The sequence below is a fragment of the Dendronephthya gigantea genome, unplaced genomic scaffold (genome assembly GCF_004324835.1).
Source record: "Dendronephthya gigantea isolate DGI-Jeju-01 unplaced genomic scaffold, DenGig_1.0 000257F, whole genome shotgun sequence".
NCBI lineage: Eukaryota > Metazoa > Cnidaria > Anthozoa > Malacalcyonacea > Nephtheidae > Dendronephthya > Dendronephthya gigantea.
In genome coordinates, this window is record NW_021163267.1 from 157,059 (window position 1) to 169,340 (window position 12,282).

Consider the following 12,282-nt stretch of genomic DNA (forward strand, 5'->3'; position numbering starts at 1 on the left):
AGATTCGCGGCAAATTTTACTCAAACAGACAATGTTATCAATGTGAAACCAGTAAAAGTTTTTATATCTTAATTTATTATCATCATTAATTTAGTGAACTTTTGTGTCGTGAAAATTGAGGAATAATTAAGAATAAGGTGGGTTTTAATATTTCTCACTTAGCAAGTTCATTTCATGTTTGCACTGTGTGTATATTGACCCGAGACTATAGCTCACCAAAGACACCTGCCTGTCATGCATACTTCAGCCGCATGCAGCTATATAATTGAATAGTTCAGAAGCAACCTCATCCAGATGAACACCGAACGCGTCAAAGAAAACGAATGGATAATAACTTTTAAAAGGTAGAAATTTAACATTTTGAGTTGCAAGGTTTAGTAGTAAACTAAAAGTAGGAAAAATGTTTTTTAGTGAAAACCCAATGTTTTTGTAAATTACTTTAATACGAATTAATATATTTATTTTAACTTTGCTTCAAATGTGGTATAACAAAACAGATAGCGACACACTTCTCGACGTTTCGCCTTCCAATCCAAGGGCTTCGTCAGGAGAATTGGTATGAACACTCCTGCAAACCAACTCCTGACGAAGGCCCTTAGGTCGAAACGTGGAACTGATATTCAGTTTGTTTATTTTAGGCAGTTGTTACCACATTTGAAGCGAAGTTGTTTGAAGAGGCTGCCACGCTGCTCCCTGGTTATACAGTGGATTTATATTTATTTTACTTTCTTATTTCATAATTCCGTTTGCTATGCATGAATCGAAAATTTACAATTTATTCAAATGCAGTTACTAAGTCAGGTTTCCGCCAAAGTAGCATATAATAGAATAAGGATTTTGGTATTGTAACAACAGCTCGCATGCGCATTTCGCGGTGAATGATTAAAATTAAGTCTGTAGAGATTCAGTTGCTAATAATTCTTCATATCATGATTAACTCCGTGATATAACATGAAATCCTTTTAGAAATCCAACATGTCTGTCCCAATTCCTTCCCAATTCCTTGCTTACATATTTGGCATCCTCGCTATTCTTCTCAACGGAGTTCTCCTAGTTGCGATTGGTATGCGACAGAAAGAAGATGTTTGTCTCCAGACTTTCCTATCTGATTGGAAATCTGGCTTTCGCTGATTGTCTCAATGGTGTTTTTCTCATAGTTCTGCAGCAGCCTATCTTAGATATTCGTTATGTAACCAAAACGTTGAAAGCTATAACACTTCCTATGGTCTGGACTGCTTATTGTGCCTCGTATGCAATATTGTTTCTCATGGCGGCGGAAAGAATTGTCATTCTCCTTCTTCCACTTGTCAGTTCCATGTTGCTGACCATTCATCGGACAGTTTTTGGAATTTTTGTGGCCTGGTTGATCTCGATCGGCGGTGGTGTCGCAGTTTACTACAAGCAATATTACGCGAAGTTCTATATCTGTCTGTTCATTGAAATATGCACACTCGGCTTCGTTGTCAGCCACGTGTTTATTTTATGGGCATTGCACAAAAGGGAGAAACGTCGCGTGAATGAATACTCGTCCCAGGTCACTCCTCCTCCCCAAGTACCATGCAGTGAAAGCCTCGCGCAGAGGAAAGCAACCATGGTCGTTACCAGTCTTCTGGTGGTGTTGATTCTCTCGTGTTTGCCCAGCTTTATCTGTATACAGTTATTTGTAATCAACAACTCGTATGACAACACGCTTGCAAGCAAAATTAACGTGGAACTTTACTCGAAATTCCGTGCCTACTCATCTGCATTCAATTACGTGTACTTCTTCTCAAACCCAATAATTTATGCCTGGCGTTTGAGAATGTATCGCAAAGCATTCTACATTCTTCTTGAGCGTATTCTGTCGCTAATTCTTAACTAGTTTATCTATTATATATTGTATATCAAGTAACACCACTCTAATGAGCATTGAGAAATTTTTGTAAATGCGCACTGAAGAATTAAATTATTATTATTATTATTATTGATTGAATCACAACTTACGTGGCTTCAATATTACAATTGTTTGGTTCCAACAGTTTTGTATTCACATTTCAAAACCGAGTTTTAAACGTTTTCAAAAGTATGTTTATCTAATATACTCATGAGGGACTTTATAGATTGAAATATTTATGTACTTTGTAGAATAAGCCTTGTTATTGTTTCAACCAGCACGTTAATACTGAATTGTAGTTTTGACGCTATATAGTTATATAGTTAGTGACTCTATGTCAATTATAGTTTTGATTAATTGTAGTTTTGACTCTATATAATTAGTTTATTGTAGTTTTATTGCTATACAGTTATTATGAAACTTGGTGAACTCAAAAAACGATAGAAAAATAATGCATTCATGAATTAGTTATAAGTATCATTTAATAAATATCTATCATCTAAATATCCATCTTTTCCCTGAGGTATCCAGACCTTGGTCAGCATTATCCGCTGATGTAACCTTTGGGATGCGCCAGCCCGGGGAGGAACTGGGGGCTACAGTCCCCCGGATGAATCGCATTTCACCTGATTTATTATGTACCAGGTTACAACTTCGTTCACCTTGCGAAATATGTTCGAAATATATGCGCCAAGTTGAGAAAAGTGTTTCCGGTGTAACAGGAAATTCTCTCCCCTCCCCGTTAATATTTCCTTGTCCCTCCAAAAATATAGCTAGAATATTTCCCTGACACTTATAAGAATACTTATTTCTCCACATTTATTGCATTTACTGTGTCGAAATTCTCCATAAAAATAAATTGTAATTTCCTATCTGTGAATCCTTCTTGCACTCCACGATCTGATCCGAGTCAGAAAAATATATTTTCGAGGGCACCAAATTTGGCGACTTTAGCGATTAAGCCCCCTACAGAAGCTTATATATGTAGCTATATACGATGCATAGAGGTGTCTCGAGAAAAAGTGAAAGAAATTCACTAAATAAGAGCTTGAAAATTGCGAGGTACACCTGCATGTTTCCATCAACTTGGGCCTTAACATTTCAAGATATATTATATATAAATTATTCAGTTTCATTTCAAGCGTTCTTCAAAAAGCGTGAAGCTTGTTTAGAAGCACATCGGTAGCTTAGTAAAAATATAAAATCATAATATTTTACGTGCTTTCACAAGGCTGGAGTTTTTTAAAACCATTATAAACGATTAATTCTATACTGTTATTCTTTTTCTTCTTGTATGATATAAATTTGACTATTGCTATGACAATCTTATGTAAGACTATTGACCATTGTGCATGCCTTGTTTATCAAATTTAATCAAACATTTGAGAATTCTTAATTATATGGCAAGCATCACTTCCGGTGAAATGGAGCTCAATGATTGGCTGAGAAGAATTTTGAGCGGTCCCGTAATGGACGGCACTTTCCAGTAATGGACCGACGTTACCGGTGATCCATTACGAGATGAAAGACAGAGAAATTCTGAATGAAAAAGGCACAAATAAATGTTCAAGAGAAAACTTAATTGCTTTTGAAATTAATAAAACGTCTCCGTTTACAGTTTAGGTATAGAGTAAATAATTCAATATTTTTTTTGTTCTCCCCAAATGCATGCCTGGCCAATGAAAATTGAGGAATAATTAAGCCCAATAAGATGGGTTTTAATATTTCTCACTTATAGCAAGTTCATTTCATGTTTGCACTGTGTGTATATTGACCCGAGACTGTCATTCTCACAGCCGCGGCTATATAATTGAAAGCTCAGAAGCAACCTCATCCAGATGAAAACCGGACGAGTCAGACAGAATGAATGGATAACTTTTAAAAGGTAGACATTCATTTAACGTACATTTTGAGTTACAAGGAGTATAGTAAGAAAAACGTTCTCTTAGTGAAAACCTAATGTTTTTGCAAATTACTTTAATGCGAATTAATATATTTAACTATTCTTAAAATGTGGTATAACACAGCGTAAAATATATATAGACATACTTCTCGACGTTTCGTCCACGGGACTTCGTTTAGGAGATTTAGTATGAACTCTCCTAAGAACTGCTCTAACGAAGGCACCTAGGTTTAAACTTTGAGAAGTGTTTTTGTCTAATTTAGACAGCCTTATGCACATTTGAAGCAACATTGTTTGAGAATCTACGCCGCCACATTGTTCCCTGCCTAACTGGAATATATTTATTTTACTTTCTTGTTTCAAAATTCAATGCATGAATTGAAAAAATTACAATTGATGGTTAAACGACGTATAAATTTTACTCGTTGTAAAGTCAAGTTTCTTTCAAAGTAGCGTGTAGAATAAGGATTTAGGTTATAACAGTGCGCATGCACATTTCGTGAAGTGGCCGTTTTCACACTAGAGACGCACAATGCGTGCGTCTTCTCTGGTTATTCGTCTTCAGTATAATTCTCTGGTTATTCGTCTTCAGTATAATTCTCTGGTTATTCGTCTTCAGACGCATAATACGTCTACAGGATTAACGTTCAGTTTTTCGTCAGAGACGCATAACCAACGATAGTTCGTATAGACGGATAATGCGTCTGTCCGTGTGAAGACGGCACATAGACGGATAATTCTGGAAAATGAGAGAGTGATAAAATAAACCAGAAATTCTAATTTAATCTATTCGCGCGTGTTTTCATTGACTTACTCGTCTGATAATTTGTTCCGCTTTTATACTAGAAAAAAATATTGAAGACGCATTATGCGCCTCTAGTGTGAAAACGGCCAACGCACAAAATTAGGTCTATAATTATAGAGATTCAGTTGCTAAAATTTCTTCATATCACGTATAACCCCGTGATATCACATGATATATTTTTAGAAATCCAACATGTCTGATCCAATTCCTGTCCAATTCCTTGCTTACACATTTGGCATCCTCGCTATTCTTCTCAACGGAGTTCTCCTAGTTGCCATGGTATGCGACAGAAAGAAGATGTTTGTCTCCAGGGCTTCCTATCTCATTGCAAATCTGGCTTTCGTTGATTGTCTCAATGGTGTTTTTCTCATAGTTCTGCGGCAGCCTATTTCAGATATTCGCTATGTAACCGAAACGTTGATCGCTATAGCACTTCCTATGGTTTGGACTGTTTATTGTGCCTCGTATGCAATATTGTTTCTCATGGCGGCGGAAAGAATTGTCATTCTCTTTCTTCCACTCGTCAGTTCTAAGTTGCTGACCATTCGTCGAACAGTTTTAGGAATTTTTTTGGCCTGGTTGATCTCGATCGGCGGTGGTGTCGCAGTTCACTACGATCATATCTACGCGAGGTTCTATATTCTTCTTTTCATTGAAATATGCACAATCGGCTTCATCGCTAGCCACTTGTTTATTTTATGGGCATTGCACAAAAGGGAGAAACGTTGCGTTGATGAATATTCGTCACAGGTCTCTCCTCCTCCCCAAGTACCATGCAGTAAAAGGATCGCGCAAAGAAAAGCAACGATGGTCGTTACCACTCTTCTAGTCGTGTTGATCTTCTCGTGTTTGCCCTACTTTATTTCTATACAATTATTTATATTCAACAACACGTATGCCAATACGCTTGCAAGTAAAATTAACGTGGAACTTTACTCGAAATTCAGTCCGTATTTATTTGCATTCAATTACGTGTACTTCTTCTCAAACCCAATAATTTATGCCTGGCGTTTGAGAATGTATCGCAAAGCATTTTACAATCTTCTTGAGCGTATTCTGTCGCTAATTCTCAACTAGTTTATCTATTGTATATTGTATATCAAGTAACACCACTCTAATGAGCATTGAGAAATTGTTGTAGATGCGCACTGAAGAATTAAATTATTATTATTATTATTGATTGAATCACAACTTACGTGGCTTCAATATTACAATTGTTTGGTTCCAACAGTTTTGTATTCACATTTGAAAACCGAGTTTTAAACGTTTTCAAAAGTATGTTTATCTAATATATTCATGAGGGTCTTTATAGATTGAAATAATTATGTACTTTGTAGAATAAGCCTTGTTATTGTTTCAACCAGCACGTTAATACTGAATTGTTGTTTTGACTCTATATTGTTATATAGTTAGTGTCATAGGACAATGTGCCGTGTCATGCGGTGGGGGCCTGGGCCGAGGGTAAAGAGTATAAAAGATGGCGTCTTGTATATTTTTGGTATTCTGCATTAGAAACTTAGATGGAGATCATTTATATCATTCAATAAAGTATAGCAATATCACAACATGGTGTCAGGTGTGGGATTTCGATTGGCGACGTGATGTACTGTCAATGATCTCCGAATATAGTTTATACATCGACTACGCTGTCTGAAGAAATGATGAAATAAATATTATAAAGTTCAACTGGCATCAACTTGAAACATTGACACATTGAACGTTAATAACGCCATGGATAGATTTAAACCTCCTGCGATGGACTGGGTTAGTCCTGGGGACCTTCATAAAAGATTCAAGGTATTCAAACAAAAATGTAACCTTATATTTGAAGGACCTTTAGCAGATGAGTCAGAAAGTAAAAAAGCAAGATTACTTCTGTTATGGGTCGGTGATAAAGGGTTAGAAATTTATAATACTGCGACATGGTCGGAGGAGAACGATCATCTTAAGCTTGTGCCAATATTTGAAAAGTTTGAAGCTTATACAAAACCACAAAGTAATCATATATTGTCTAGATACCAGTTGAGATGCCTTAAACAGGGTGATATGTGTCTGGAAGAATTTTTGACAAAAGCCCGTGTACTTGTCGATGATAGTGGATATCATCCCTCATTCAAGGAAGAAACCCTTCGAGATACTATGGTTTTTGGTCTAAAATCAGACAGAGTGAGAAAGGAAGCTATAGCCAAAGGGAATTCACTTACTTTCCAACAAGTTTATGAACTAGCTAAAACTGAGGAAAGTACTAGAGCTCAGATGCAAGTTATTACTCAAGGTCAAGGAGAGCTTGGTACTGCATTGTATTCTGTTCGAAGTAAAACAAGATCAAAAGGCCAGGATAAATATCAACAAAGAAGCCCTTCAAGTACACAAGCAGATAGAAGCAATTTTTCTCAAGCAACAGGTATAACCAAACCGAAAATAAAGTTTAAACGTAAGGGATGCTTTAAATGTGGGAATAGCCATGGTAGAAATGCTTCTTGTCCTGCTGCACAGGCAAAATGTAACTACTGTCGTAAAATTGGGCATTTCCAGAGAGTGTGCATGAAGAAACGACTCAAACAAGTTAACGAAATCATACATAATTCAGATTATCAAGGTCAGGACATTCACCTTGCTGACAGTGAGGAAGATAGTCTAACCGGTGAATCGTCAAGTAGTGCTAGCGAAAGCGAAGACTCAAACGGTGAATCTGAGACCATTACAGTGGTCTTGGGTTGTATATCATCTGAAAATTCCATTGACAGTATAAGCAATTATCCCAATAAGATTTATTCCAAAGTTGTCGTTAACAGTGAGTCCCATCTTGAAATGAAGGTAGACACTGGTGCAGATACCTGTGTATTAACTACTGAAGATTTACAAAACTTAAAGTCTCCTATTGATATTCAGCCTTGTGGTAATACCCTCAAAGCATATGGAGGTAATACCATTGAGAACTATGGGTCCACACCTCTTCATTTGGCATACAATGAAAAATCTACTTATGCCAAATTTAATATTGTTCATGCCCCTGGCCATCCTTCCATGATAGGATGTCAACAAGCTCAAGAGTTGGGCATTATTACAGTCAATAACATTGACGAATTCACGAGTGACCAGGTACAAGATGTAGCTCGGAAGGGTAATTTGACAAAACCATTGGTGTTGAGTCATTATCAAGATTGTTTTGATAAAGTTGGGCGCTTTCCAGGGGAGAAATACCATATCCAGTTAATTGATAACCCCTTGCCTGTAATCCATCCGCCACGCACTGTTCCTGTCCATATTCTACCATTGTATAAGCAAGAGTTGGAGAAGATGATCGAAGATGATATCATCGTTGAGGTAACCGAACCTACTGATTGGGTGAATTCTATTGTCTGTAATATCAGAGAATCGGATGGAAGGAAGAAAGTAAGGCTTTGCTTAGATCCAAAAGACTTGAATAAGAACATTCGTCGCCAACACTACTACAGTAGAACCATCGATGAACTTCTACCATTATTTCATGGCAAGAAGTACTTTTCAGTGATCGATACCAAGAAAGGGTATTGGCACATTGAGCTGGACCACGAGTCAAGCATGCTGTGTACCTTCAATACACCCTTCGGTCGATATCGGTTCAAGCGTCTGCCCTTTGGTGTAGCTGTGTCCCAGGACATATTCCAACAAAGGCTAGATGGCATTTATCGGGATATTCCCAATATCACAGGGATAGCAGATGATATTATCATTTCTGGTAGTACCCAAGAAGAGCACGATCAGGCATTCGTTAAAATGCTTGAAGCCAGTCGAGTGAACAATGTGAGCCTAAACTCTGAGAAATTACAGTTTAAACAAGCAAGCGTTAACTTCTATGGTTATGTACTGTCTCAGGAAGGCATTCTTCCAGCGGAAAATAAGTTGGAAGCAATTAGGAACATTACCGCTCCAACCTCTACCAAAGAATTGTTGTCCATCCTTGGGTTAATCACTTATCTTAATCGTTTCTCTACAAAGCTTGCCAAGTTAACGGCCCCCCTTCGAGAATTGGTGAAGAAAGATGTACATTTCAATTGGGAGCATCACCATCAGCTCGCACTTGATGCGGTAAAAGTAGAGCTTCAGTCAGCACAAGTTGTCTCGTATTATGATCCTGATCCAGCCATTAGAACAATCCTGCAGTGTGACGCCAGCCAGCAAGGCTTGGGCGCTTGGTTGAGACAGGTCGATTCTGGTGGTAATGAGAGGATAGTGGCCATGGCTTCAAGGTCTCTTAATGATGCTGAAGCAAAATATTCTAATATTGAAAGAGAATGTCTAGCTGTGATGTTTGGGCTAGAGAAGTTCAACTATTATCTACTCGGAAGACACACTCTGGTCGAAACTGACCATTCCCCACTCGAGCAGATCTTCAAAAAGAACATTGCGGAGGCTCCAGCTCGGTTGCAGAGAATGCTGCTAAGATGTTTAAAGTATGACATCAAAGTCCAGTATAGACGTGGAGAAGACATTCCAGTTGCTGATGCCTTGTCGCGAGTATGTATAAAGAAAGTAGCATCACCCAAACAGAATGCAACCCAAGATAGCGAGAATGAAGTACATGTTATTCACTTTATGATGGATGATTTCCATCCTGTTGATGTAAGTCAAGTTAAGTCAGCAATCGAGGCAGATCCAACAATGCTTCTTTTGAAGGATACTATTTACAATGGTGGCCCAATTACAGAAAGCAATGTCCACAAGAGCTATGGGATTTTTGGAATTTTAGATGTGATCTAGTTTTGGAGGACGGTATAATCCTGAAAGGAGATAAAGTAGTAATCCCTGAATCACTTCGAGTCCAGGTGTTGAAGACAATCCATGGTGGTCATCAAGGTGAAACCAAATGTCTCCTTCTTGCTAGGCAAGCAGTCTTTTGGCCAGGCATATCAAGCGACATCCGCCAAATGGTTAAAAGATGCGAGTCCTGCAATAAACACCAATCAGCGCCAATGAAATTACCACTGATGCAACCAGATTTGCCGGCATCACCTTGGGAAAAGTTGGGCGCAGACATCTTTGAATTCAACAAAGCAAAGTATTTAATGGTTGTTGATTATTATTCAAGATTCATGGTCATACGTCTTTTGAGTGACATGTCCGCATCTACGATTTCCAGTCATTTCACCAGCATTCTTGCAGAGTATGGCCTACCATCGATGATAATGGTTGATTTTGGAAGTCAGTTTGTCAGCAAGAAGTTCAGGGAAAAATGTAAACGAAGCAATATAACCTTGACCTTTAGTTCGCCATATCACCATCAAACCAATAGCTTGGCCGAAAAAAGTGTTGGCATTTGTAAATCACTCTGGAAGAAGGCGTTGGAGACTAAACAGTGTCCTTATGCAGCTGTGTGGATGTACCGAATTACCCCTCTCGATAGTCAGTTGCCATCGCCTTACGAGCTCCTTTTCGGCCGTAAACCTAGATCGCTGTTACCGTGGGAGGTCTGCCTTACAATCAAGGCATTCCAGTAACGATGTCCATCAAGAGTTCAACACACAGCGCCAGACGAAGCAGGCAGAGTCCTATAACAAGAGGGCCAGTCATGATAAGCAAATCCTAGAAAAAGCTGAACCCGTGTATGTTTGGAACACCCTTAAGCGTATCTGGGAACCAGGAGTGATTTTCGGCCGACCTAATCCCAAAAGAGAACCGAGAACATACATTGTTGAGAAGAATCACAAGCTGTACCAAAGGACGAGGGAGCATATTCGACCCCGGCAAATTAGCACCGCAGAGGAGACCCAGGGTCTGTTGCCGACAATTCCCCTTGAAATCAGCACCAATGATCAGAAAGAATCAAATCCACCTCCACCTACAACACCAAAGAAGACAAACCATTCCGTGGCATCTGCAATGGTTATTCCAACACCTGTGCCAACCAAAACTGTGACACCTAGTGTTACTGAGACAGCGCCGACTCCTGTTAAGTATGTAGGTGAAGAAAAAACAAACGAGAGAGCAGTTGGTGTTGCCAAAAGGGGACATTCATTTCAACTGAGAAGTCAGACAACTAGATCTGGAAGAATGACACGTGTACCTGCACGTCTGAAGAACTGAACATTTTAATTGCAAGCTGGACAATGATGCATGTTCTGTATAGTATAATAGTCGGAGTTAACTGTTTGCATGATAGGATAAAAGGTTATTTTATATAGGTTTAAATTATGTTACAAAATTTTTTTTTTTTTTTTTTAATTTTGTTTTGTAATAAGGGGGATGTCATAGGACAATGTGCCGTGTCATGCGGTGGGGGCCTGGGCCGAGGGTAAAGAGTATAAAAGATGGCGTCTTGTATATTTTTGGTATTCTGCATTAGAAACTTAGATGGAGATCATTTATATCATTCAATAAAGTATAGCAATATCACAACAGTTAGTGACTCTATGTCAATTGTACTTTTGATTAATTGTAGTTTTGACTCCATATAGTTATATATATAGTTAGTGACTCTAGGTCAATTGTTGTTGATTAATTGTAGTTTTGACTCTATATAATTAGTTAATTGTAGTTTTATTGATATACAGTTATTATGAAACTTGGTGAACTAAAAAAACGATAGAAAAATAATGCATTCATGAATTAGTTATAAGTATCATTTAATAAATATATATTTATGATCTAAATATCCATCTTTTCCCAGAATTATCCAGACCTTGGTCAGCATTATCCGCTGATGTAACCTTTGGGATGCGCCAGCCCGGGGAGGAACTGGGGGCTACAGTCCCCCAGATGAATCGGCATTTCACGTGATCTATTATATACTATGTTACAACTTCGCTCACCTTGCAAGATATGTTCATATGCGCAAAGTTGAAAAAAGTTTGTTTCCGTTATCACAGGAATCCCCCCCCCCCCAGTTCATATTTCGTTGTCCCTCCAAAAATAAGAAAATTTCCCTGACAATTATAAGAAGAGTTATTTCTTCACATTTATTGCATTCACTGTGTCGAAATTCTCCATAAATAATTAATTATAATTAGCTATCTGTGAATCCTTCTATCTTCAGCACTCCACAAACTCCGAACTTACAGAGTCAGAAAAATATATTTTCGAGGGGACCAAATGTGGCAACTTTAGCGATTCTCCCTCCTAGAGATGCTCATATGTAGGAAATAAACTAGCACTCATTTATTGATGCTTCGTTTTTTTTCCATCAAAGATGTTCACCTAGTTAGAGAGTGTAATGTTATGATAATATAGTTTAACCGTCTGTAACACATTCGCCAAAGCATGTGTTTCATCAAAATGCGATTGTTGTTTTGCTGAACACTTATAAGGGAGTTTATTTAGGCCTAGGTTAAACGTCTCATTTTGGTCGCATCGAATGGAATTCAAACAACGGATCTCATCCATCTCATTATCTATTGTTTGAATTGCATTCAACGCCACAAAATGCGACGTTTAACCTAGGCCTTAAGCCGGTTTTCCACTAGCGATATTTTTCGCGCGAAGCGCCTTTATTCTTTTGTATTTGGGCAATTTGTTCCAGATGGTTGCAGTTGAGAGCTCTGAAACAAAAGTAAAATGGTGACAAAACCGGCTTTAGAAAAGCTTGACTCTATCGAAAGGAGGGAGGATTATTTAATAGATTCTTCTCAAATATTCTTTGTTCAAGCACCCACGCATAGTAACTGATATTTAAATTCTGAGAGCACTGCTCGAAACGCTGCGCTTAATACACGTAAAATACGC

At 38.1% G+C, this 12,282-nt stretch overlaps 2 protein-coding genes across 2 annotated transcripts; both read left to right on the forward strand.

The window, feature by feature from the left end:
- Window positions 1-288: 288 nt before the first annotated feature.
- On the forward strand, window positions 289-1,927 carry LOC114540962. Its single transcript, XM_028560950.1, has 2 exons — window positions 289-344; window positions 967-1,927. The coding sequence occupies exon 2, from the start codon at window positions 1,082-1,084 to the stop codon at window positions 1,859-1,861; it is 780 nt and encodes a 259-aa protein (XP_028416751.1). The 5' UTR covers window positions 289-344; window positions 967-1,081; the 3' UTR covers window positions 1,862-1,927.
- A 7,564-nt stretch (window positions 1,928-9,491) lies between these two features.
- On the forward strand, window positions 9,492-10,061 carry LOC114540948 (uncharacterized protein K02A2.6-like). The gene has a single exon (XM_028560943.1). The coding sequence runs from the start codon at window positions 9,492-9,494 to the stop codon at window positions 10,059-10,061; it is 570 nt and encodes a 189-aa protein (XP_028416744.1).
- The last annotated feature ends 2,221 nt before the right edge of the window (window positions 10,062-12,282 follow it).